At 30.9% G+C, this 21,327-nt stretch overlaps 4 protein-coding genes across 6 annotated transcripts; 2 read left to right on the top strand and 2 right to left on the bottom strand.

Annotated features, from left to right (window-relative positions):
* Positions 1-2,382: 2,382 nt before the first annotated feature.
* On the top strand, positions 2,383-4,473 carry LOC134719409 (uncharacterized). Of its 2 annotated transcripts, XM_063582407.1 has the most exons (3): positions 2,383-3,191; positions 3,774-3,878; positions 4,233-4,457. In XM_063582407.1, exons 1-3 carry the CDS (start codon positions 2,967-2,969, stop codon positions 4,455-4,457), a joined length of 555 nt encoding a protein of 184 aa, XP_063438477.1. In that variant the 5' UTR covers positions 2,383-2,966. The 2 variants fall into 2 exon arrangements, with proteins under 2 accessions (XP_063438477.1, XP_063438478.1); XM_063582408.1 differs by lacking the exon at positions 3,774-3,878 and having other exon boundaries at positions 4,233-4,473.
* Positions 4,474-4,655: 182 nt separating this feature from the next.
* On the bottom strand, positions 4,656-6,609 carry LOC134719407 (uncharacterized). The gene is made up of 3 exons (XM_063582406.1): positions 6,311-6,609; positions 5,990-6,151; positions 4,656-4,996 (listed from the first exon to the last, which is right to left on the bottom strand). The coding sequence occupies exons 1-3, from the start codon at positions 6,588-6,590 to the stop codon at positions 4,656-4,658; spliced, it is 783 nt and encodes a 260-aa protein (XP_063438476.1). The 5' UTR covers positions 6,591-6,609.
* A 2,200-nt stretch (positions 6,610-8,809) lies between these two features.
* On the top strand, positions 8,810-10,903 carry LOC134719405 (uncharacterized). The gene is made up of 3 exons (XM_063582403.1): positions 8,810-8,967; positions 9,127-9,288; positions 10,563-10,903. Exons 1-3 carry the CDS (start codon positions 8,895-8,897, stop codon positions 10,901-10,903), a joined length of 576 nt encoding a protein of 191 aa, XP_063438473.1. The 5' UTR covers positions 8,810-8,894.
* LOC134719406 (uncharacterized) lies at positions 10,551-12,687 on the bottom strand. 2 transcript variants are annotated; one of them, XM_063582404.1, is made up of 3 exons: positions 12,369-12,687; positions 11,681-11,785; positions 10,551-11,326 (listed from the first exon to the last, which is right to left on the bottom strand). In XM_063582404.1, exons 1-3 carry the CDS (start codon positions 12,591-12,593, stop codon positions 11,102-11,104), a joined length of 555 nt encoding a protein of 184 aa, XP_063438474.1. In that variant the 5' UTR covers positions 12,594-12,687; the 3' UTR covers positions 10,551-11,101. The 2 variants fall into 2 exon arrangements, with proteins under 2 accessions (XP_063438474.1, XP_063438475.1); XM_063582405.1 differs by lacking the exon at positions 11,681-11,785 and having other exon boundaries at positions 12,369-12,684.
* Between the last annotated feature and the right edge of the window lie 8,640 nt (positions 12,688-21,327).

The following is a 21,327-nucleotide window of genomic DNA, read 5'->3' as shown; positions in this document are numbered from 1 at the left end:
GGGTACGTGTGTCACCCATGTTGTCCACATTGCAGAATTTTGTGTTGTTTTTTGCTTGTCTAAATTTTTATTTGCTTGGAGTTAACCAATATGTGAGAGAGATGGTTGTTAACAAGGGGTTGGCATCCATTTTCTTTCCAAAGCACACAAACTAAAGAATCTTGAGAAGAGATAAAACAAAGATTGAAGAAAATAAATTATTTTTATTATCAAAAACTTATATACATTATGTATACATCACATTTGGTGTAGATAACCATTATTGCAAACACTGATTGAGTATTTTTAGTATAAAAAAAATAACAATATATGTATAGTATATAAAAACTTACATTAAAACCAATATTTGAGCATACAACCCTGAGTTTGTTTCTAATATATATAAAATTTTATAAAGCTTCTAAAACAAATGGTTTTTTGAACAAGAATGGATTTCTAAAAAGAGACATGTAAGGGATTACATATAGTAATATGATTAACTAGATGATCTTAGTTTTTAAAAAATGACTACAATATAAAAATTAACTTGATGGAATGTGATAGAAGATAAATTATGTTATAAAATAAAAATATAACCCACATGGTTTCCATGTTTAAAATGAAATCATGCATGAAGCAAACATTAAAAGATGGAATGTTGCACTAAAGTAACAAAATATAGATAAAATATATACAGGTATCATGGTTTGATTAACAACCGTAAATGCTTATCTTTTCAATATAAGAATACACAGCACCAAAACTATAGTATAAGCACTACTCTCTTTATAAAACTTATCTTTATAGAGGAATCTGACAGAATGCATAGCACCAAAACTATAGTATAAGCACTACTCTCTTTATAAAACTTATCTTTATAGGGAAATCTGACAGAATGCATAGCACCATAAGAATACACAGCACCAAAACTATAGTATAAGCACTACTCTCTTTATAAAACTTGTCTTTATAGAGTATATTTTCCTCTCTTAAACTATCATGAATAAATTAAATATATATATATAACAACATGTTATCAGGAGTACAACTATCATGATTTGAAATATGAACTTTAATGATTATCACAATTATTTAGCACCAACTTTAAAACAATTAACATTTAATAAATTATCACAACTATATTGCTTAATAACAAGAAAAAGCAAAGACTATATACATGTTTTATATTACAGTATAAACATTTCATATACTACTAAGGTCTGTCTAATGTTCCCCATCAACCTCTATAGCATTTTTGATATTTTTAAGACCAAATAAATATTATCTTTTAATCTGATAGATCATATCAGATAATCCCTCTGATGTAAAGCTTCATAAATATTTTGATTTTCTTCCTTTAGAAGTTATTATACTGTGTAATTACTAAATATTTTTAATTACAACCAAGCCTCAAGCTAAATAACTGTTGATAGATAAACATGTATAACAATCTTTAGATGTAGAGTATAGGAAATTGTCTTAATTGCAATTAAGTTTCAAAGCTGATTAACTGTTAATGGAGAACATCAGACAGATAAACATATATTACTTCAAATTTGAGTTAAACTTCTTCTTAACATAACAAAACAGACTTGTGTAAACATATACAAAACTTCTTGATATGTATAATATAAACAACACCCTTTGAAGTGACATCATTTCAAAAATCTGACTTATTCCCTATTTTCATCATAAAAAAAAAATTAAAAAGAGAAATTCAGCAAAAAATGTATCAATTTATCCATAATTTATATTCATGTCAAACACAGGATGTTGAGTCTTTCTTATGTATAGAAAATTATCACTCTCCTTTGTTTACACCTTCAATAATAAAAAAAAAGCCCCCCCCCCCCTCAATAAACTTCTAATAAGATAATATAGCATAGACATGCTAATATCTCCTTTGTCATTACAATGGATGCTTAGTCATATATAAATTAATCCTAATCTTCTCAGTTAAGTCTAATTGAATTAAATTTATCAACCCAACTTTATTTAATGTATCTTATCATAACCTAGAGAGAAGAATAAGTCCTTAAATATTTAGGAAAAATGTTATAATTTCATTCTAATAGTATTTAGAAAACTTTATGATGGATCATCGTGCTTCAATCAGTAACTTTCTTTCTCAATTGACTATCTCAACATATACCAGTAGTTGGAATTCATTTTCCCCATGTTATAAGCGTTCAATACAACCTGAGTTGTTTGAAGAAATAAAGAATTGGTAGACACTGCAGCTCCACTACCTCATAGCTTTCATCAACCACACTTCTGCATTTCCTTATATTAAGGTCATGCACTAAACTAAACAACAACAAACACTTAGCGGGCACCATTTTTGATTTTTCAGTTTTTTTCTCTGTGAATCGTCTGCACATGTGCACATAATCAACCGTTTAATTAAAAATAAAAAGGCGGGAAATTATGATTGTGTCAAAAAGAAGAACAATACGAAAAAGAATAAATATGAAAGAATTGAGATGTTGCTATATGATCTTCAACAATAGTATAACTCGAAAAAAGGGGGAACGGAAACACATATAATAAGAATATATTAGGTACGAGACAATGACGCTCATAAAAAAATTTCAGAAAAAAAATCGAACGTTTTGGGTTTTATTTTACAATGTAGCTGCTTTGGATAAAGATTTTAAGTTAAGAAACCCAAAAATAAAGCAGATGACATATTATCACAGTATAGTTTCTAGAGATTCATCAACACGTTGTTTTGTTGTTAAGCGCATTTTTGTTTGCGCACCACATAAACAATTTGGTATAGAGTTGTTATGTGAAACCTAAGAATGGGGTGGTTATCCCTCCATTAGTTCCACCCCATACTTCAAAGTGTAGCATTATTGGTTAAGATAATAGTAGCTAGAACAATGAAATAAGTATAAAAGTGCGTATTTTTCGTTTTCAAGTCAATACTTCTAACCTTTGTCTAGAAATATATTTACGATTAAGTGTTATAATGGCAGCCGAAAATGTGCAATTTAGTCAAATTAATACTTCTACTGGTAGGACGGAACACAAAACTCAATATCAGGAGAGGGAAAGTGCTTTCCTTTAAAAAGTCCGCTAGAGAAATCTTTTATTTAGACTTGATTGCATCAAATGGATATATGAAGCTGAAATTAGAAATGAACGAGCTGGATGATCTGTTTACACTGAGGGGGCACCTAGAGTCCCAAACGGCATACTTTCCACAGGTAAGACTATTTTCTTTCCTTTTGTTTTTACACGAGGTTCGCATGTAAGAGTTTTCTTTAAAAACCGAGGAAATTAAAGATTTTACCCTTTGAGGTGTTTTTTTTCTCTCTGTTTGTATGCGCTTACCGGAAACAACAGGAACGTTTTAAGTAGTGTCTACTACCGTTTATCTTTCTGTTTATCTATCTACCTCGCTTTTATTAGGGGAGATATTGGTGTTCACATTTGCCTTTCTTTTTAACTAATTTAATGCAACAATTGAATAACATAAAACGAAGATGTGGTATGATTGTTAATAGGATAACTCTTCACAAGAGACCAAATGATACAGAAATTGTCAACTTTTGATCACCTTGCGACCATCAACAATAAGCAAAACCCATACCTCATAGTCAGCTATAAATAGCTTCAAAATGATGAATGTAAAACAAACATCTGAGAGAGAAAAAAGATAACAACCTAATTTATACACAAAAGAATGAGTGAAAAACAATATGTACACCATCAACACCTCTCGCAAGTATATAAAACTTTCTTCATAACATTTGAGTTTGAGTTTTATTTTATTTTTCTTGTTTTAGCCGCTCCCCCAGCCACAGGAGCAGGTTATTCTGAAAGAAAATGTAGTGCCGGTTTATACACCACCACCACCACCACCAGCAGCACCAGCACCACCAGCACCTTCCGTAAGTATACATTTATTAATGTAGAGTTTAAATATGTTCAAGAATCATGATTGATTGTTGGTTGTTTAACGTCCAGTGGCAAATATTTCATACATGTTCAGGGTGAGAACAAGTTAACAATACATACAATAGGTAAGTCTTGCAATAGAGGGTGGTGGTTTTTTTTTGTTCTTCTCAAGAATCACCATGTATTCTTAACTTGATACAATGCAAACAAAACAATACTTGTTTTTTAAGTATAGAATTGAACTTGTAAACAACCTTTTTGTTCTTAAAAAAAAAGATAAGCAACACTGAAAGTATTTCATTTCTCTCTGGTTTATTTATTTAAACATTTCATTTTTATTATTGCAGGCACCTCTAACATTGATATATGGAAACGAGGCCACTCCACTTCAAACAGACCCGATGTGGAATAAGGGAAGTACAATTCCGGTGAGGGTGGCCACCAAGAGGCGAGAAGAATCACTCCCGCAGTGGGTCAACAAGACTGCAAAGTATGAGCAGGTGTCTCCTGTGAAAAACAATCTGTACAATCTATCAGAGGAGGAGATGGGAGCATTTTTCCAGGCGATGTGATGTGACTAGTGAGGCGTTTAAAGGAATAACATTTTCAAAATTTCATTGGAGATGGGAGCATTTTTCCAGACGATACAAATACGATGTGGTGTGACTAGTGAGGCGTTTAAAGGAATAACATTTTCAAAATTCATTACGGACATAATACAAACAAACTGAGACGGTTAGTTTTTTAAGAATATTTAATAAATACTATCACTAATATGTGTCTATCTTATAATGTCCATAGGCATAGCTTTCAATTGGGTTCTTCCAGTAACGTTTATCATCAAAACTACACAGTCCTTTTTTCACAACGGTATCCATGAACAGTTCATGATTTTTACTTCTAATGCATGTCATTGAATTGGTGGTCGTAGTTTCTTCATTTAAACATTTCTTATACATTTCATGTCGGAGAGTCTGTTTTATTTCAGTTTTTGAAATGCCTTTCGCCACTTTTTTTTCCTTTTCGCATGTGATACCTTCTGTAGAGGTCTGGTTATACAAAAGGCTGTACATTTTAGGTCTCAAGCCAACGAATTCTTTTAAAGGAACACCTGAAAAGATGTTTTGAGACACATGAGAAAAAGCAAAATTGAACAGAAAATTCTAAAGAAAAAGTAAAATTTAACAGAAAATTCTAAAGAAAAAGTAAATTTTACAGAAAATTCTAAAGAAAAAGTAAAATTTAACAGAAAATTCTAAAGAAAAAGCAAAATTTAACAGAAAATTCTAAAGAAAAAGCAAAATTTGAAAGAAAATTCTAAAGAAAAAGTAAAATTTGAAAGAAAATTCTAAAGAAAAAGTAAAATTTAACAGAAAATTCTAAAGAAAAAGTAAAATTTGAAAGAAAATTCTAAAGAAAAAGTAAAATTTAACAGAAAATTCTAAAGAAAAAGTAAAATTTAACAGAAAATTCTAAAGAAAAAGTAAAATTTAACAGAAAATTCTAAAGAAAAAGTAAAATTTAACAGAAAATTCTAAAGGAAAAGCAAAATTGAACAAAACATTTTAATGAAAAAGCAAAATTGAACAAAACATTTTAATGGAAAAGCAAAATTGAATAAAACATTTTAATGAAAAAGCAAAATTTAACAGAAAATTCTAAAGAAAAAGCAAAATTTAACAGAAAATTCTAAAGAAAAAGCAAAATTTAACAGAAAATTCTAAAGAAAAAGTAAAATTTAACAGAAAATTCTAAAGAAAAAGTAAAATTTAACAGAAAATTCTAAAGAAAAAGTAAAATTTAACAGAAAATTCTAAAGAAAAAGTAAAATTTAACAGAAAATTCTAAAGAAAAAGTAAAATTTAACAGAAAATTCTAAAGAAAAAGCAAAATTGAACAGAAAATTTTAAAGAAAAAGTAAAATTTAACAGAAAATTCTAAAGAAAAAGTAAAATTTAACAGAAAATTCTAAAGAAAAAGCAAAATTGAACAAAACATTTTAATGAAAAAGCAAAATTGAACAAAACATTCTGAAGAAAAAGCAAAATTGAACAGAAAGTTTATGTTAAACTTTAGAGAGAGATGTTTGTTTGAAAGAACTCACCACCAAGCTCATCTTTAAATTTCCCAACGACTTTCTTATATTTGCTGGAAAAGAGATGTTTCGTTTTGTTGAATGAGCCGTAGTTGGAGGTATCGAATAGGTCTTTGATAGGTTTCATGTCTTCATATACATCATCAGTCAGAATCTCATAACACAACGAATCTAAAATGAATTCAGAAATGTTAGCACAATACCAAAGAGGAATCACTTCCTTTATTCTACTTATACAAAGGAGAAAACAATGAGAAATATTAGAAATTTAAAAGAAACAATGGCTTTTACTGTAACAAACAAACAAACAAACAAACAAAAATATCATACCTGTATCTGTAAACAGCAAGTTGATCTTGTCACCGTACTGAGGCTTCATCACCTTGTAATGAAATTCATACATCAGTCTCTTTGAAAGGTCTAAAATAGCTTGTCCGGCATAGATGGGTTTGTTGAGAGTTAGGTTGATCTGTTGGTTGTGTACTCCAACGAGGTCTTCATTGAAAATTTGACAGCATAGAAACGACGGCTGAGCTACTAACTTTTTTAGTTTTTCTTCCGAGGCTGAATTGATTAGTCTTAGATTCATCCGAGCACGCAAATTTTCCATACATTTACCAAAAACACTGAAAAAGTAGGAATACTTTTAGATAAGTACTATAGAAGCCGACACAAAAACCACAAAACATAATTAAATCAATGTGGGTAATGCAACAATGAGACAACAAGCAAACTCGAGATCTTGACAACACTTTAAAATCTTACACATTTAAAAATAACACAGATATAGGAAGATGTGGTGTGAGTGCCAATGAGACAACTCTCCATTCAAATAACAATTAAAAAAAAAAGTAAACCATAATAGGTCAATGTACGGCCTTCAACACGGAGCATTGGCTCACACTAAACAACAAGCTATAAAGAGCCTTAAAAGTGTAAAACCATTCAAACGACGGTCTAATCTATATATAAAAAAAACCAACAAGAACATACCTATTACACATCAGTTTGAAAAAGTCCTTCTCAAAGTCGTTGTTTGCCTGTTTTCTCATGTTGGTGTTGAATTCTATGTAGGTTTTAAGCCATGCCTTTTGTTGAAATCCTAATACTCTATGTATTTTAGTTATTTTCATTCCAAGTTCTGTATAAAGTTGTAAATTTTGATAATGCACCACATAGTTTGTCTTTTTCTTCAGAGTTGGAATTAATTCAATGGTTGAGACATTGCCCAACCGTACAAATTGTTAGCATCTAGATACATGATGTGTTTTTTCACATCTGATTCATTAAAGTCCTCAACATATTGATGAATAGCTCGACTGTATTTTTTGGTAACCATACTGACCCCACCTCGTGTTCCAAGCTCTATCATGTTGTACATGAGGGGATCAGTAATTAAGTCCAGGCAGACACCACTCATTTTCAATGCTGCTTGCCATGCTAAACCTGGACTCGTGAAAAAGTGACTAGTATCCAACTTGTAATATTCAAGGGTCATGTCACGGAATCGTTCGAAAACATCTGCTAAGAGTAGTGTATCTGTTAATACATACAAATTGTGAAAATCCCCTAAGGTTTTCATTTTGAGCGTGTTCCAGACCTTTTGAGCGTGTTCATACTTTTCATCAGAAATAGCTTCTTTGGTTAAGGAATTATAAAAAGCCGCTTTTGGAGGGAGAGCTGTCTCTTCAAATCTTTCAGAACAATTTACATAATCATCACAGTATTCGTTTTTCTGTAGCAAAAGTTTAACGTGTTCGTCATTAGGGAAAGCTTTTTGAAATTGTTTTAAATTTTTAGAACCGTCTGCCGCTAAATTAGCAATTAACGTTTCCAAAGAGCTACTCATGCACTGGTATGTGTCTAAAAACCTCAGTTGTCCAACAGAAAAGGACACATATTTCTCCATATTGATTGGTATACATGTTAACTTTTTTTAACGACTTACCTATATTTGTTAGAAAAGAGATATTGGTTTTGTTGAAGGCGCCATAAGTTGAAGTGTCAAGTATATCTTTGATAGTTTTCATATTAAAAAGAAGATGTGGTATGATTGCCAATGAGACAACTGTCTACAAGAGACCAAAACGACACAGACATTAACAACTATTGGTCACCGTACGGCCTTCAACAATGAACGAAGTCCATACCGCATAGTCAGCTATACAAGGTCCCGATATGACAATGTAAAACAATTCAAACGAGAAAACTAACGGCCTTATTTATATACAAAAATGAACGAAAAACAAATACTATGAAATTTCAAGAATATTTTGATGATATATGTAAGTTTAACAAATTCAAAGCACTCAAGTCAAAGTTTTTTTTATATTGAGCAACAAATGAATTTGAAGGCTTGATTTTCTGTGATTTGTCAATAACTTTTCTCTGAAGTTGATGCATTTATGAGAAACCCTTTTTCGACTTTACTGAATAATTGTATAAATATAATAAATGTATATCGCACACCTGTGTCAGTAAACAACAAGCTGATCTTGTCACCCTACTTTTGCTTCATGACCTTGTGGTAGAATTCATATATCAAAACCTTTGATAGGTCTAAAATTACTTGTCCTGCATATATTGGTTTGTTGAGAGTAAGCTTGATCTGTTGGATATGTACTCAAACTTAGTCCTTAGAAATTTGGCAGCGAATAAAGGACGGTTTAGCGACCAACTTGTTTTAGTTTGTCCCCTGATTTAATCAGCTTTAAGTTCATTTTTGCCTGTAAATTTTCCATGCATTTGCCAGACACTGTTACACACCAGCCTAAAAGAAATCTATTCAAAGTCGTTTCTATGCTGTCAAATTTTCAATGAAGACCTCGTTGGAGTACACAACCAACAGATCAACCTAACTCTCAACAAACCCATCTATGCCGGACAAGCTATTTTAGACCTTTCAAAGAGACTGATGTATGAATTTCATTACAAGGTGATGAAGCCTCAGTACGGTGACAAGATCAACTTGCTGTTTACAGATACAGGTATGATATTTTTGTTTGTTTGTTTGTTTGTTTGTTACAGTAAAAGCCATTGTTTCTTTTAAATTTCTAATATTTCTCATTGTTTTCTCCTTTGTATAAGTAGAATAAAGGAAGTGATTCCTCTTTGGTATTGTGCTAACATTTCTGAATTCATTTTAGATTCGTTGTGTTATGAGATTCTGACTGATGATGTATATGAAGACATGAAACCTATCAAAGACCTATTCGATACCTCCAACTACGGCTCATTCAACAAAACGAAACATCTCTTTTCCAGCAAATATAAGAAAGTCGTTGGGAAATTTAAAGATGAGCTTGGTGGTGAGTTCTTTCAAACAAACATCTCTCTCTAAAGTTTAACATAAACTTTCTGTTCAATTTTGCTTTTTCTTCAGAATGTTTTGTTCAATTTTGCTTTTTCATTAAAATGTTTTGTTCAATTTTGCTTTTTCTTTAGAATTTTCTGTTAAATTTTACTTTTTCTTTAGAATTTTCTGTTAAATTTTACTTTTTCTTTAAAATTTTCTGTTCAATTTTGCTTTTTCTTTAGAATTTTCTGTTAAATTTTACTTTTTCTTTAGAATTTTCTGTTAAATTTTACTTTTTCTTTAGAATTTTCTGTTAAATTTTACTTTTTCTTTAGAATTTTCTGTTAAATTTTACTTTTTCTTTAGAATTTTCTGTTCAATTTTGCTTTTTCTTTAGAATTTTCTGTTAAATTTTACTTTTTCTTTAGAATTTTCTGTTAAATTTTACTTTTTCTTTAGAATTTTCTGTTAAATTTTACTTTTTCTTTAGAATTTTCTGTTAAATTTTACTTTTTCTTTAGAATTTTCTGTTAAATTTTACTTTTTTTCTTTAGAATTTTCTGTTAAATTTTACTTTTTCTTTAGAATTTTCTGTTAAATTTTACTTTTTCTTTAGAATTTTCTGTTAAATTTTGCTTTTTCTTTAGAATTTTCTGTTAAATTTTGCTTTTTCTTTAGAATTTTCTGTTAAATTTTGCTTTTTCATTAAAATGTTTTATTCAATTTTGCTTTTCCATTAAAATGTTTTGTTCAATTTTGCTTTTTCATTAAAATGTTTTGTTCAATTTTGCTTTTCCTTCAGAATTTTCTGTTTAATTTTACTTTTTCTTTAGAATTTTCTGTTAAATTTTACTTTTTCTTTAGAATTTTCTGTTAAATTTTACTTTTTCTTTAGAATTTTCTGTTAAATTTTACTTTTTCTTTAGAATTTTCTTTCAAATTTTACTTTTTCTTTAGAATTTTCTGTTAAATTTTACTTTTTCTTTAGAATTTTCTGTTAAATTTTGCTTTTTCTTTAGAATTTTTTTTCAAATTTTACTTTTTCTTTAGAATTTTCTTTCAAATTTTGCTTTTTCTTTAGAATTTTCTGTTAAATTTTGCTTTTTCTTTAGAATTTTCTGTTAAATTTTACTTTTTCTTTAGAATTTTCTGTTAAATTTTACTTTTTCTTTAGAATTTTCTGTAAAATTTACTTTTTCTTTAGAATTTTCTGTTAAATTTTACTTTTTCTTTAGAATTTTCTGTTCAATTTTGCTTTTTCTCATGTGTCTCAAAACATCTTTTCAGGTGTTCCTTTAAAAGAATTCGTTGGCTTGAGACCTAAAATGTACAGCCTTTTGTATAACCAGACCTCTACAGAAGGTATCACATGCGAAAAGGAAAAAAAAGTGGCGAAAGGCATTTCAAAAACTGAAATAAAACAGACTCTCCGACATGAAATGTATAAGAAATGTTTAAATGAAGAAACTACGACCACCAATTCAATGACATGCATTAGAAGTAAAAATCATGAACTGTTCATGGATACCGTTGTGAAAAAAGGACTGTGTAGTTTTGATGATAAACGTTACTGGAAGAACCCAATTGAAAGCTATGCCTATGGACATTATAAGATAGACACATATTAGTGATAGTATTTATTAAATATTCTTAAAAAACTAACCGTCTCAGTTTGTTTGTATTATGTCCGTAATGAATTTTGAAAATGTTATTCCTTTAAACGCCTCACTAGTCACACCACATCGTATTTGTATCGTCTGGAAAAATGCTCCCATCTCCAATGAAATTTTGAAAATGTTATTCCTTTAAACGCCTCACTAGTCACATCACATCGCCTGGAAAAATGCTCCCATCTCCTCCTCTGATAGATTGTACAGATTGTTTTTCACAGGAGACACCTGCTCATACTTTGCAGTCTTGTTGACCCACTGCGGGAGTGATTCTTCTCGCCTCTTGGTGGCCACCCTCACCGGAATTGTACTTCCCTTATTCCACATCGGGTCTGTTTGAAGTGGAGTGGCCTCGTTTCCATATATCAATGTTAGAGGTGCCTGCAATAATAAAAATGAAATGTTTAAATAAATAAACCAGAGAGAAATGAAATACTTTCAGTGTTGCTTATCTTTTTTTTAAGAACAAAAAGGTTGTTTACAAGTTCAATTCTATACTTAAAAAACAAGTATTGTTTTGTTTGCATTGTATCAAGTTAAGAATACATGGTGATTCTTGAGAAGAACAAAAAAAAAACCACCACCCTCTATTGCAAGACTTACCTATTGTATGTATTGTTAACTTGTTCTCACCCTGAACATGTATGAAATATTTGCCACTGGACGTTAAACAACCAACAATCAATCATGATTCTTGAACATATTTAAACTCTACATTAATAAATGTATACTTACGGAAGGTGCTGGTGGTGCTGGTGCTGCTGGTGGTGGTGGTGGTGGTGTATAAACCGGCACTACATTTTCTTTCAGAATAACCTGCTCCTGTGGCTGGGGGAGCGGCTAAAACAAGAAAAATAAAATAAAACTCAAACTCAAATGTTATGAAGAAAGTTTTATATACTTGCGAGAGGTGTTGATGGTGTACATATTGTTTTTCACTCATTCTTTTGTGTATAAATTAGGTTGTTATCTTTTTTCTCTCTCAGATGTTTGTTTTACATTCATCATTTTGAAGCTATTATAGCTGACTATGAGGTATGGGTTTTGCTTATTGTTGATGGTCGCAAGGTGATCAAAAGTTGACAATTTCTGTATCATTTGGTCTCTTGTGAAGAGTTATCCTATTAACAATCATACCACATCTTCGTTTTATGTTATTCAATTGTTGCATTAAATTAGTTAAAAAGAAAGGCAAATGTGAACACCAATATCTCCCCTAATAAAAGCGAGGTAGATAGATAAACAGAAAGATAAACGGTAGTAGACACTACTAAAAACGTTCCTGTTGTTTAAGGTAAGCGCATACAAACAGAGAGAAAAAAAAAACACCTCAAAGGGTAAAATCTTTAATTTCCTCGGTTTTTAAAGAAAACTCTTACATGCGAACCTCGTGTAAAAACAAAAGGAAAGAAAATAGTCTTACCTGTGGAAAGTATGCCGTTTGGGACTCTAGGTGCCCCCTCAGTGTAAACAGATCATCCAGCTCGTTCATTTCTAATTTCAGCTTCATATATCCATTTGATGCAATCAAGTCTAAATAAAAGATTTCTCTAGCGGACTTTTTAAAGGAAAGCACTTTCCCTCTCCTGATATTGAGTTTTGTGTTCCGTCCTACCAGTAGAAGTATTAATTTGACTAAATTGCACATTTTCGGCTGCCATTATAACACTTAATCGTAAATATATTTCTAGACAAAGGTTAGAAGTATTGACTTGAAAACGAAAAATACGCACTTTTATACTTATTTCATTGTTCTAGCTACTATTATCTTAACCAATAATGCTACACTTTGAAGTATGGGGTGGAACTAATGGAGGGATAACCACCCCATTCTTAGGTTTCACATAACAACTCTATACCAAATGGTTTATGTGGTGCGCAAACAAAAATGCGCTTAACAACAAAACAACGTGTTGATGAATCTCTAGAAACTATACTGTGATAATATGTCATCTGCTTTATTTTTGGGTTTCTTAACTTAAAATCTTTATCCAAAGCAGCTACATTGTAAAATAAAACCCAAAACGTTCGATTTTTTTTCTGAAATTTTTTAATGAGCGTCATTGTCTCGTACCTAATATTTTCTTATTATATGTGTTTCCGTTCCCCCTTTTTTCGAGTTATACTATTGTTGAAGATCATATAGCAACATCTCAATTCTTTCATATTTATTCTTTTTCGTATTGTTCTTCTTTTTGACACAATCATAATTTCCCGCCTTTTTATTTTTAATTAAACGGTTGATTATGTGCACATGTGCAGACGATTCACAGAGAAAAAACTGAAAAATCAAAAATGGTGCCCGCTAAGTGTTTGTTGTTGTTTAGTTTAGTGCATGACCTTAATATAAGGAAATGCAGAAGTGTGGTTGATGAAAGCTATGAGGTAGTGGAGCTGCAGTGTCTACCAATTCTTTATTTCTTCAAACAACTCAGGTTGTATTGAACGCTTATAACATGGGGAAAATGAATTCCAACTACTGGTATATGTTGAGATAGTCAATTGAGAAAGAAAGTTACTGATTGAAGCACGATGATCCATCATAAAGTTTTCTAAATACTATTAGAATGAAATTATAACATTTTTCCTAAATATTTAAGGACTTATTCTTCTCTCTAGGTTATGATAAGATACATTAAATAAAGTTGGGTTGATAAATTTAATTCAATTAGACTTAACTGAGAAGATTAGGATTAATTTATATATGACTAAGCATCCATTGTAATGACAAAGGAGATATTAGCATGTCTATGCTATATTATCTTATTAGAAGTTTATTGAGGGGGGGGCTTTTTTTTTATTATTGAAGGTGTAAACAAAGGAGAGTGATAATTTTCTATACATAAGAAAGACTCAACATCCTGTGTTTGACATGAATATAAATTATGGATAAATTGATACATTTTTTGCTGAATTTCTCTTTTTAATTTTTTTTTTATGATGAAAATAGGGAATAAGTCAGATTTTTGAAATGATGTCACTTCAAAGGGTGTTGTTTATATTATACATATCAAGAAGTTTTGTATATGTTTACACAAGTCTGTTTTGTTATGTTAAGAAGAAGTTTAACTCAAATTTGAAGTAATATATGTTTATCTGTCTGATGTTCTCCATTAACAGTTAATCAGCTTTGAAACTTAATTGCAATTAAGACAATTTCCTATACTCTACATCTAAAGATTGTTATACATGTTTATCTATCAACAGTTATGTAGCTTGAGGCTTGGTTGTAATTAAAAATATTTAGTAATTACACAGTATAATAACTTCTAAAGGAAGAAAATCAAAATATTTATGAAGCTTTACATCAGAGGGATTATCTGATATGATCTATCAGATTAAAAGATAATGTTTATTTGGTCTTAAAAATATCAAAAATGCTATAGAGGTTGATGGGGAACATTAGACAGACCTTAGTAGTATATGAAATGTTTATACTGTAATATAAAACATGTATATAGTCTTTGCTTTTTCTTGTTATTAAGCAATATAGTTGTGATAATTTATTAAATGTTAATTGTTTTAAAGTTGGTGCTAAATAATTGTGATAATCATTAAAGTTCATATTTCAAATCATGATAGTTGTACTCCTGATAACATGTTGTTATATATATATATTTAATTTATTCATGATAGTTTAAGAGAGGAAAATATACTCTATAAAGACAAGTTTTATAAAGAGAGTAGTGCTTATACTATAGTTTTGGTGCTGTGTATTCTTATGGTGCTATGCATTCTGTCAGATTTCCCTATAAAGATAAGTTTTATAAAGAGAGTAGTGCTTATACTATAGTTTTGGTGCTATGCATTCTGTCAGATTCCTCTATAAAGATAAGTTTTATAAAGAGAGTAGTGCTTATACTATAGTTTTGGTGCTGTGTATTCTTATATTGAAAAGATAAGCATTTACGGTTGTTAATCAAACCATGATACCTGTATATATTTTATCTATATTTTGTTACTTTAGTGCAACATTCCATCTTTTAATGTTTGCTTCATGCATGATTTCATTTTAAACATGGAAACCATGTGGGTTATATTTTTATTTTATAACATAATTTATCTTCTATCACATTCCATCAAGTTAATTTTTATATTGTAGTCATTTTTTTAAAAACTAAGATCATCTAGTTAATCATATTACTATATGTAATCCCTTACATGTCTCTTTTTAGAAATCCATTCTTGTTCAAAAAACCATTTGTTTTAGAAGCTTTATAAAATTTTATATATATTAGAAACAAACTCAGGGTTGTATGCTCAAATATCGGTTTTAATGTAAGTTTTTATATACTATACATATATTGTTATTTTTTTTATACTAAAAATACTCAATCAGTGTTTGCAATAATGGTTATCTACACCAAATGTGATGTATACATAATGTATATAAGTTTTTGATAATAAAAATAATTTATTTTCTTCAATCTTTGTTTTATCTCTTCTCAAGATTCTTTAGTTTGTGTGCTGTGGAAAGAAAATGGATGCCAACCCCTTGTTAACAACCATCTCTCTCACATATTGGTTAACTCCAAGCAAATAAAAATTTAGACAAGCAAAAAACAACACAAAATTCTGCAATGTGGACAACATGGGTGACACACGTACCCTGGTTACCAACCAATGTTGCTTTACCTTACAACGTGGAAAACAAAATGGACGACAAACATATCCCTGGTTACCCACCAATGTTGCTTTACCTTGAAACGTGGAAAAACAAAATGGACGACAAACATACCCTGGTTACCAACCAATGTTGCTTTACTTTGGTCAAAAGTATGATACGTGGACCAAACATTCCACCATCACTAGCACAATGTTTACTTTGCTTTACCTGCTCTACCTGCTCTACTGTTTTCTTATCCCTATTATACTACTACTCTGCTATTTCGTGATGAAAGTAATTCCTGTATTAGCGCAGCCTGAACTTTTCGTCAATATAAACTTGTGCATGAAATGGAGGTAATTGAAAGACGAATCCCAAACAGCAACGAAAACCGTTTCATCGAATTAAAAAAAAAGGGATTATATTTTTATTTGCCGTTTTCGCGGACAACCCAGGAGTAGATTACTATATTTTAAAATGTATATATCTGAAGATGACTTGGGAAATAATTCTCAAACCGAGGTTCAAGTAATTGAAGGGGTGTAATTCGACAACTTATGTGTCAGGGAAAATACAATTCTATTCAAATTTAACCAAGGGTAAACATGTTCGATATACTTGCAGAGTGTCAGATATATTTGTATCGGGGATGAATTAAGATATAGAAATTTTACAATGACAGATGATATGCAACTTGAAAGTTAAACATCCTATGATAAAAAAAAAATATGAAAACCGTATATACATGTACTTCCGTCCCATCTTTCCTTCCTACATTACTTGCGACAGTACTGCATTTTAAGTTGAAATAATTTAAAGGGTAAACATTATTATATCGATTTCCACAACTCGAGGTAATTTTTTGATAAAATGACATCACAAAACGAACAGAACCAGAATCAACCAACAATATAAAAAACCGAATAAAACTTGCAAAAATTAATCGAAGTCAAAGACCCTCTTCGACGTCGCATTTTAAGTGTAACGTGTTGTAGGAATATCGTGCCCGAAGTTTGAAAGTAGCATTAGAGCAATTGAAACTATAATTCACCATTATAACAAGAAGCCATGTAGTATGCGCTTATTTTCAGAGAGATGGAATGCTTAGCTGGCAGGTTGGGCTCGCACATTCACATAGTGTTATCTACCTAATCTGTCGGTATAGCCTTTTGTCTAAAATTACTTTATTGACCTCAATTATTTGTTTTTAAATATATAAGTTTCTCACTGAAGGTGTTCAAAGAAGGTATCCAAAGATTTTGCGACGATGCAAATATTAAACTTTACGATATAAATAAATATCTTTAACCAATGAATTCAAATAGCAAAAGCTATGCAATTAACAAATATATACTTATTAAGCTTCATGTAAATTATTTAACAATAAAATGCATTAAATATGAAATTTGGAGTTTTACCAAGGGAGCTAATAATTGAATAATAACACGGTCTGCAACACAGCATTTGAGGGACTCTCCCTCTGGTATCTTTCCTCCCTCTTTTATAGCTGACTATGCGGGTTTTTTTCTAATGCTTGGGGGCATTATGATGACGTATAGTTGTTAATATCTGTGTCATTTAGTCTCTTGGCAATCATAATACATATTCTTTTATATATAGCGATGTCGTTATTACGACATAGCGATGTCGTTATTACGACATAAGCGATGTCGTTACAACGACATAGTGATGTCGTTATTACGACATAGCGATGTCGTTTTAACGTCATGTTATGTCGAAATTACAACAAAGCGATGTCGTAATAAAGACATTTTATGTCGAAATTACGACATGCTTTGTCGTAATAACGACATAAAATATTTTTTTTGAATGGCCCTTATCGGCTTCTAGATTTAACAGTTGATTTTTATTTCGGTAGATACGAGTGCTCATATTTCCCTTTTCCTTATATTTCAATAATTAATATAGCCGTCCACAAACAATTATTTTTCTCTACAATATCTTCCATGCATATGTACAATGATGTATGCAGTATACTTTTCATTCATATACCAAGTATTTATGAATTTTTTATTTAGTTTGTTTCTAATATGGCGGAATATGCGTTATTTTTTTTTCTCAAAGTTGCAGTCATTCTTTGAATAAGTATTTCTTGTCAGAAAATTTAAAGCCACATCAATTTTATTTCTTGATTTTCGGGCTTTTGGCCAAACTATAAAAGAACACAAATTCATGTTTGCCAATGAACTCCACGTTAAAATGTGCTTAACTTCATAACAAAGCATCCCAACCTCTCTCTAGTCTTATATAGCATTAAATGTTTTAAGGATGTCATATTATTATACTGCAAAATTAATTTGGTGTTGTTAATAGTTATTTTCTGAGAAATTGAAGTATCTTTTTAAAGTCATCGGTAACCTATATTTTTTATTATTGTTTTCAAATAAGGTGTATATAAACTAAAAAAATTTAAAATTGTTTTATTTCATTTTTCTATTAAGTATATGCAAAGTTTATTTATGAAAAAAAATATAGCGAAATCCACTGCAATATTAGAAAAAAAAATATTAAACCCGCGAGCCCCTTTAATCAGAAATCTGATGTAGGATGACACATGCGTTTCGCCAGACAATTATTGCCATATATCATAACCTTCTTTTAAAATTGCCTCTTCACTCATTCCCACATTTTGTTACATTCATAGTTCTTGGAAATTTCTGAATATTAACATAGCTCATGTTTTCCCCATTTCCAAATTTCTTGAAGATTATTCACCCTTCCAAATTTGTGATAACTAGTATGTAGCTGTTTTTATTAGAACTACTAATAATATATGCATAAAAAGAAATGTCATAAGATGTTGGAACGTTTCGTAATTAATTCATCGCCATAATATCATCATATGCTATCAGATATACGTTTTTAGTTTCAATATCAATAAAACACTATCCAGCTACGATTATCTTTTCATTTTTTAATACCATAATTACGATCATCTTTTTTCCGAGTTACGATTATCATTCCGAATTTTTCAACGGACATTTTCAAAGCGCTTAGACAATTCCAGTGCACAGTTACGCTTCAAGTATGATGTAATGGTATAGAAAACCCTTGCAGCTGAGTAACTATAATTGAAAAAAACATGCTACATTTGAGAAAAATGACTAAAGATTTTACCTATATTTGCCGTCGCCATATTGTGATAATCGTAATTCCAGTTACGATTATCTCTTTAATACCAGTGCAATACTAGTATGTAAAAAGTAAAAAAATAAATAAATATATAGGTCAAAGTGCTGCATTCAATACCGATCCGAGGCTCACACAGAATAACAAGCTATAAAATATCTCAAAATAACTACTGTAAACAATAACTGTAAACAATTTTACAGTAAGACCAAAGGTCTAGTCGCCGTCAGCTGCAATTCGTAGCGGTTATCGGTAAAAATAATCTCAACTATCAATCGCGTTCACTCGAGATTTAGTTTTACACATTCCATTCATAAATCGTGAAACGAAAAACCACTTCTGACCTACCTTTTAAGTGATCGCACTGTAATAATCATGACCTTCACATTTTCCAGAATGTTTTCCATTGTAATTCCGCCATCTTTGTTTCTATGAGGATCATTTGTTTACATAATGACACTCGTCACTTTCGGAGTTTCCTGTATTGTTGTTTTCATTGAGGTGATAAAGTTTTCCGGTAAAAACAATGGCGGATTCCACCATTCAAAATCGTCTTGGAAAATGTGAAGGTCAGGATTATCACAGTGCAATCACTTAAACAGGTCGAGAACTCTAGATTTCTTCACTTCAGAATATATTTGCATAGTAATTTCCCAAACACAAGACCAATACGGCCTTGAAAAACTGACCAATCGACTCAATGAGCTACAATGCATTGTGGGCTACTACGAGTTTACTTCAACCGGAAAACACGTGGAATTAGTGGAAGAACTGTCAACTAATATAGTGTCTGGGATTCTCAAAATATATGTTTTTGATCTGCGAATGTGATTATTGTTAAATATATAAATCTTCAATTTGCATGCTCAGATTAAAAAAGTATTGTTTACGGGCTTCACTATTTGACTTTCTTTTTCGCCTTGTTAAAGTTTTTTTTTTCCATTGTTAGGCGTTGTACCTGTGCAATAATTTTAAGACCTGATTTCAGATGAAATGATCATTGTCCACTATAAAAAAATTTGAGCTCTTTTAACTCTTCATCTTTTATATATGCTTTGGATTTCAAATATTTTGGCTACGAGCATCACTGAAGAGACATGTATTGTCGAAATGCGCATCTGCTGCAACAAAATTGGTACCGTTGATTTTATTAAACCTGTATAATGTCATTCCAAACTCATTTCTGCCTAGAAAAACACGAAAACTTTCATTGCAACACTTCTTTCTGTACTGGATGTGTAAAATTTCTATCAGGACCTAAACTGAAAGTAAGAACATCATAATATTCAGAATGCTAAAAAATAAGTGTTATGAAAGCGGCAGGGCGGATCCAGCCATTTTAAAAGGGGGGGGGGGGGGGGGGCTAACCCAGGACAACAAAGGGGGTGGGGCTCCCAACTACATGTCCTCATTCAAATGAATTGATCGATCAAAAAAGGGGGGTCCAACCCCCGGAACACCCCCTTGGATCCGCCACTGAGCGGGTACGGTATATATAGCTTCATTCGTCGATAGAGTCCGTTTCTTGCTAACTTTATCACAAAATATACCTCAGAGGTTTTTTTATCGTTCGGCTTCTGTCATATTGACGTAAGTGAAATATCTCAAATATTTATAGCCTCTAGATCACAGTAGGTGCCATATTACCTATTATTTTTATTCTAAAACGTGCTTTGTATGTAGAAATAAGAAGATATGAGGTACGAGTGCCAAATGAGACATCTTTCAAAAAAAGACATTATTTAGTAAGCAATCATAGATTCAATGCCGAAAAGTACGCTATAAATGACCCAAAAATTACTTGTGTAAAACAATCCAAAAAAAAACACAAAAAAAAAACAACGGCCCAATATAATATATTTATAACATGTATAAGGAGAAGAAATCTGTCTAATAAATAAAAACGTATATCGGTTTGTATATATAGGAGCCTGTATTTCAGTGGTTGTCGTTTGTTTTTGTGTTACATATTCGTTTTTCGTTTATTTTTTCATATAATTGAGGCCGTTAGTACTTAGTTTTCTCGTTTGAATTATTTTACATTGTCATATCGGGGCCTTTTATAGCTGACTATGCGGTATGGGCTTTGCTCATTGTTGAAGGCCGTACGGTTACCTATAAATGTTAATTTCTGTGTCATTATGGTCTCTTGTGGACAGTTGTCCCATTGGCAATCATACCACATCTTTTTTATATTAGATCCAACGCTGCAATTTTCACAAAACATATATATTGATAACATCATTACAGCTTATTTCCTACTGCTTGTAGAGCAAAGCTTTGGTTAGCTTGCTTATTTGTATGTATATTGTACAATAATATTAGGATAACAACCAATTAAATTCAAATATAAAATATACAAGTTAAACTATGCCTATATATATTGTTTAAAGATGTCAATCTTATTTTTAAAGCTTGAATAAACAACTATAAACACAAAGCAAGCAAGCCAACCAAAGTTTTACTTTGCAAGCATTAGGAAATCAGCTGTAATGATTTCATTCAGTTTGGCAAATTTCCGAGCCCTTTAAAAACGAAAACAAAATGAAACTACAGTTGCTGACTTCACTACCTTCAAAACAAAGGGAACAGTTTGGAAGTCTCATATACTTAAATGTGACAAAGA

The sequence above is a fragment of the Mytilus trossulus genome, chromosome 5 (genome assembly GCF_036588685.1).
Source record: "Mytilus trossulus isolate FHL-02 chromosome 5, PNRI_Mtr1.1.1.hap1, whole genome shotgun sequence".
Taxonomy (NCBI): Eukaryota; Metazoa; Mollusca; class Bivalvia; order Mytilida; family Mytilidae; genus Mytilus; species Mytilus trossulus.
The sequence above is the reverse complement of the archived record's forward strand: the minus strand, read 5'-3'. Positions and strand labels throughout refer to the sequence as shown.

Coding starts and splice junctions, on each gene's coding strand:
- LOC134719409 (XM_063582407.1), top strand. CDS start 2,967: ATGTGCAATTTAGTCAAATTAATACTTCTACTGGTAGGACGGAACACA. Junction 3,192..3,773: donor AAACGGCATACTTTCCACAG/GTAAGACTATTT, acceptor TTCTTGTTTTAG/CCGCTCCCCCAGCCACAGGA. Junction 3,879..4,232: donor CAGCACCACCAGCACCTTCC/GTAAGTATACAT, acceptor TTATTATTGCAG/GCACCTCTAACATTGATATA.
- LOC134719407 (XM_063582406.1), bottom strand. CDS start 6,590: ATGGAAAATTTGCGTGCTCGGATGAATCTAAGACTAATCAATTCAGCC. Junction 6,152..6,310: donor CTTGCTGTTTACAGATACAG/GTATGATATTTT, acceptor AATTCATTTTAG/ATTCGTTGTGTTATGAGATT. Junction 4,997..5,989: donor ATTTAAAGATGAGCTTGGTG/GTGAGTTCTTTC, acceptor ACATCTTTTCAG/GTGTTCCTTTAAAAGAATTC.
- LOC134719405 (XM_063582403.1), top strand. CDS start 8,895: ATGTATGAATTTCATTACAAGGTGATGAAGCCTCAGTACGGTGACAAG. Junction 8,968..9,126: donor CTTGCTGTTTACAGATACAG/GTATGATATTTT, acceptor AATTCATTTTAG/ATTCGTTGTGTTATGAGATT. Junction 9,289..10,562: donor ATTTAAAGATGAGCTTGGTG/GTGAGTTCTTTC, acceptor ACATCTTTTCAG/GTGTTCCTTTAAAAGAATTC.
- LOC134719406 (XM_063582404.1), bottom strand. CDS start 12,593: ATGTGCAATTTAGTCAAATTAATACTTCTACTGGTAGGACGGAACACA. Junction 11,786..12,368: donor AAACGGCATACTTTCCACAG/GTAAGACTATTT, acceptor TTCTTGTTTTAG/CCGCTCCCCCAGCCACAGGA. Junction 11,327..11,680: donor CAGCACCACCAGCACCTTCC/GTAAGTATACAT, acceptor TTATTATTGCAG/GCACCTCTAACATTGATATA.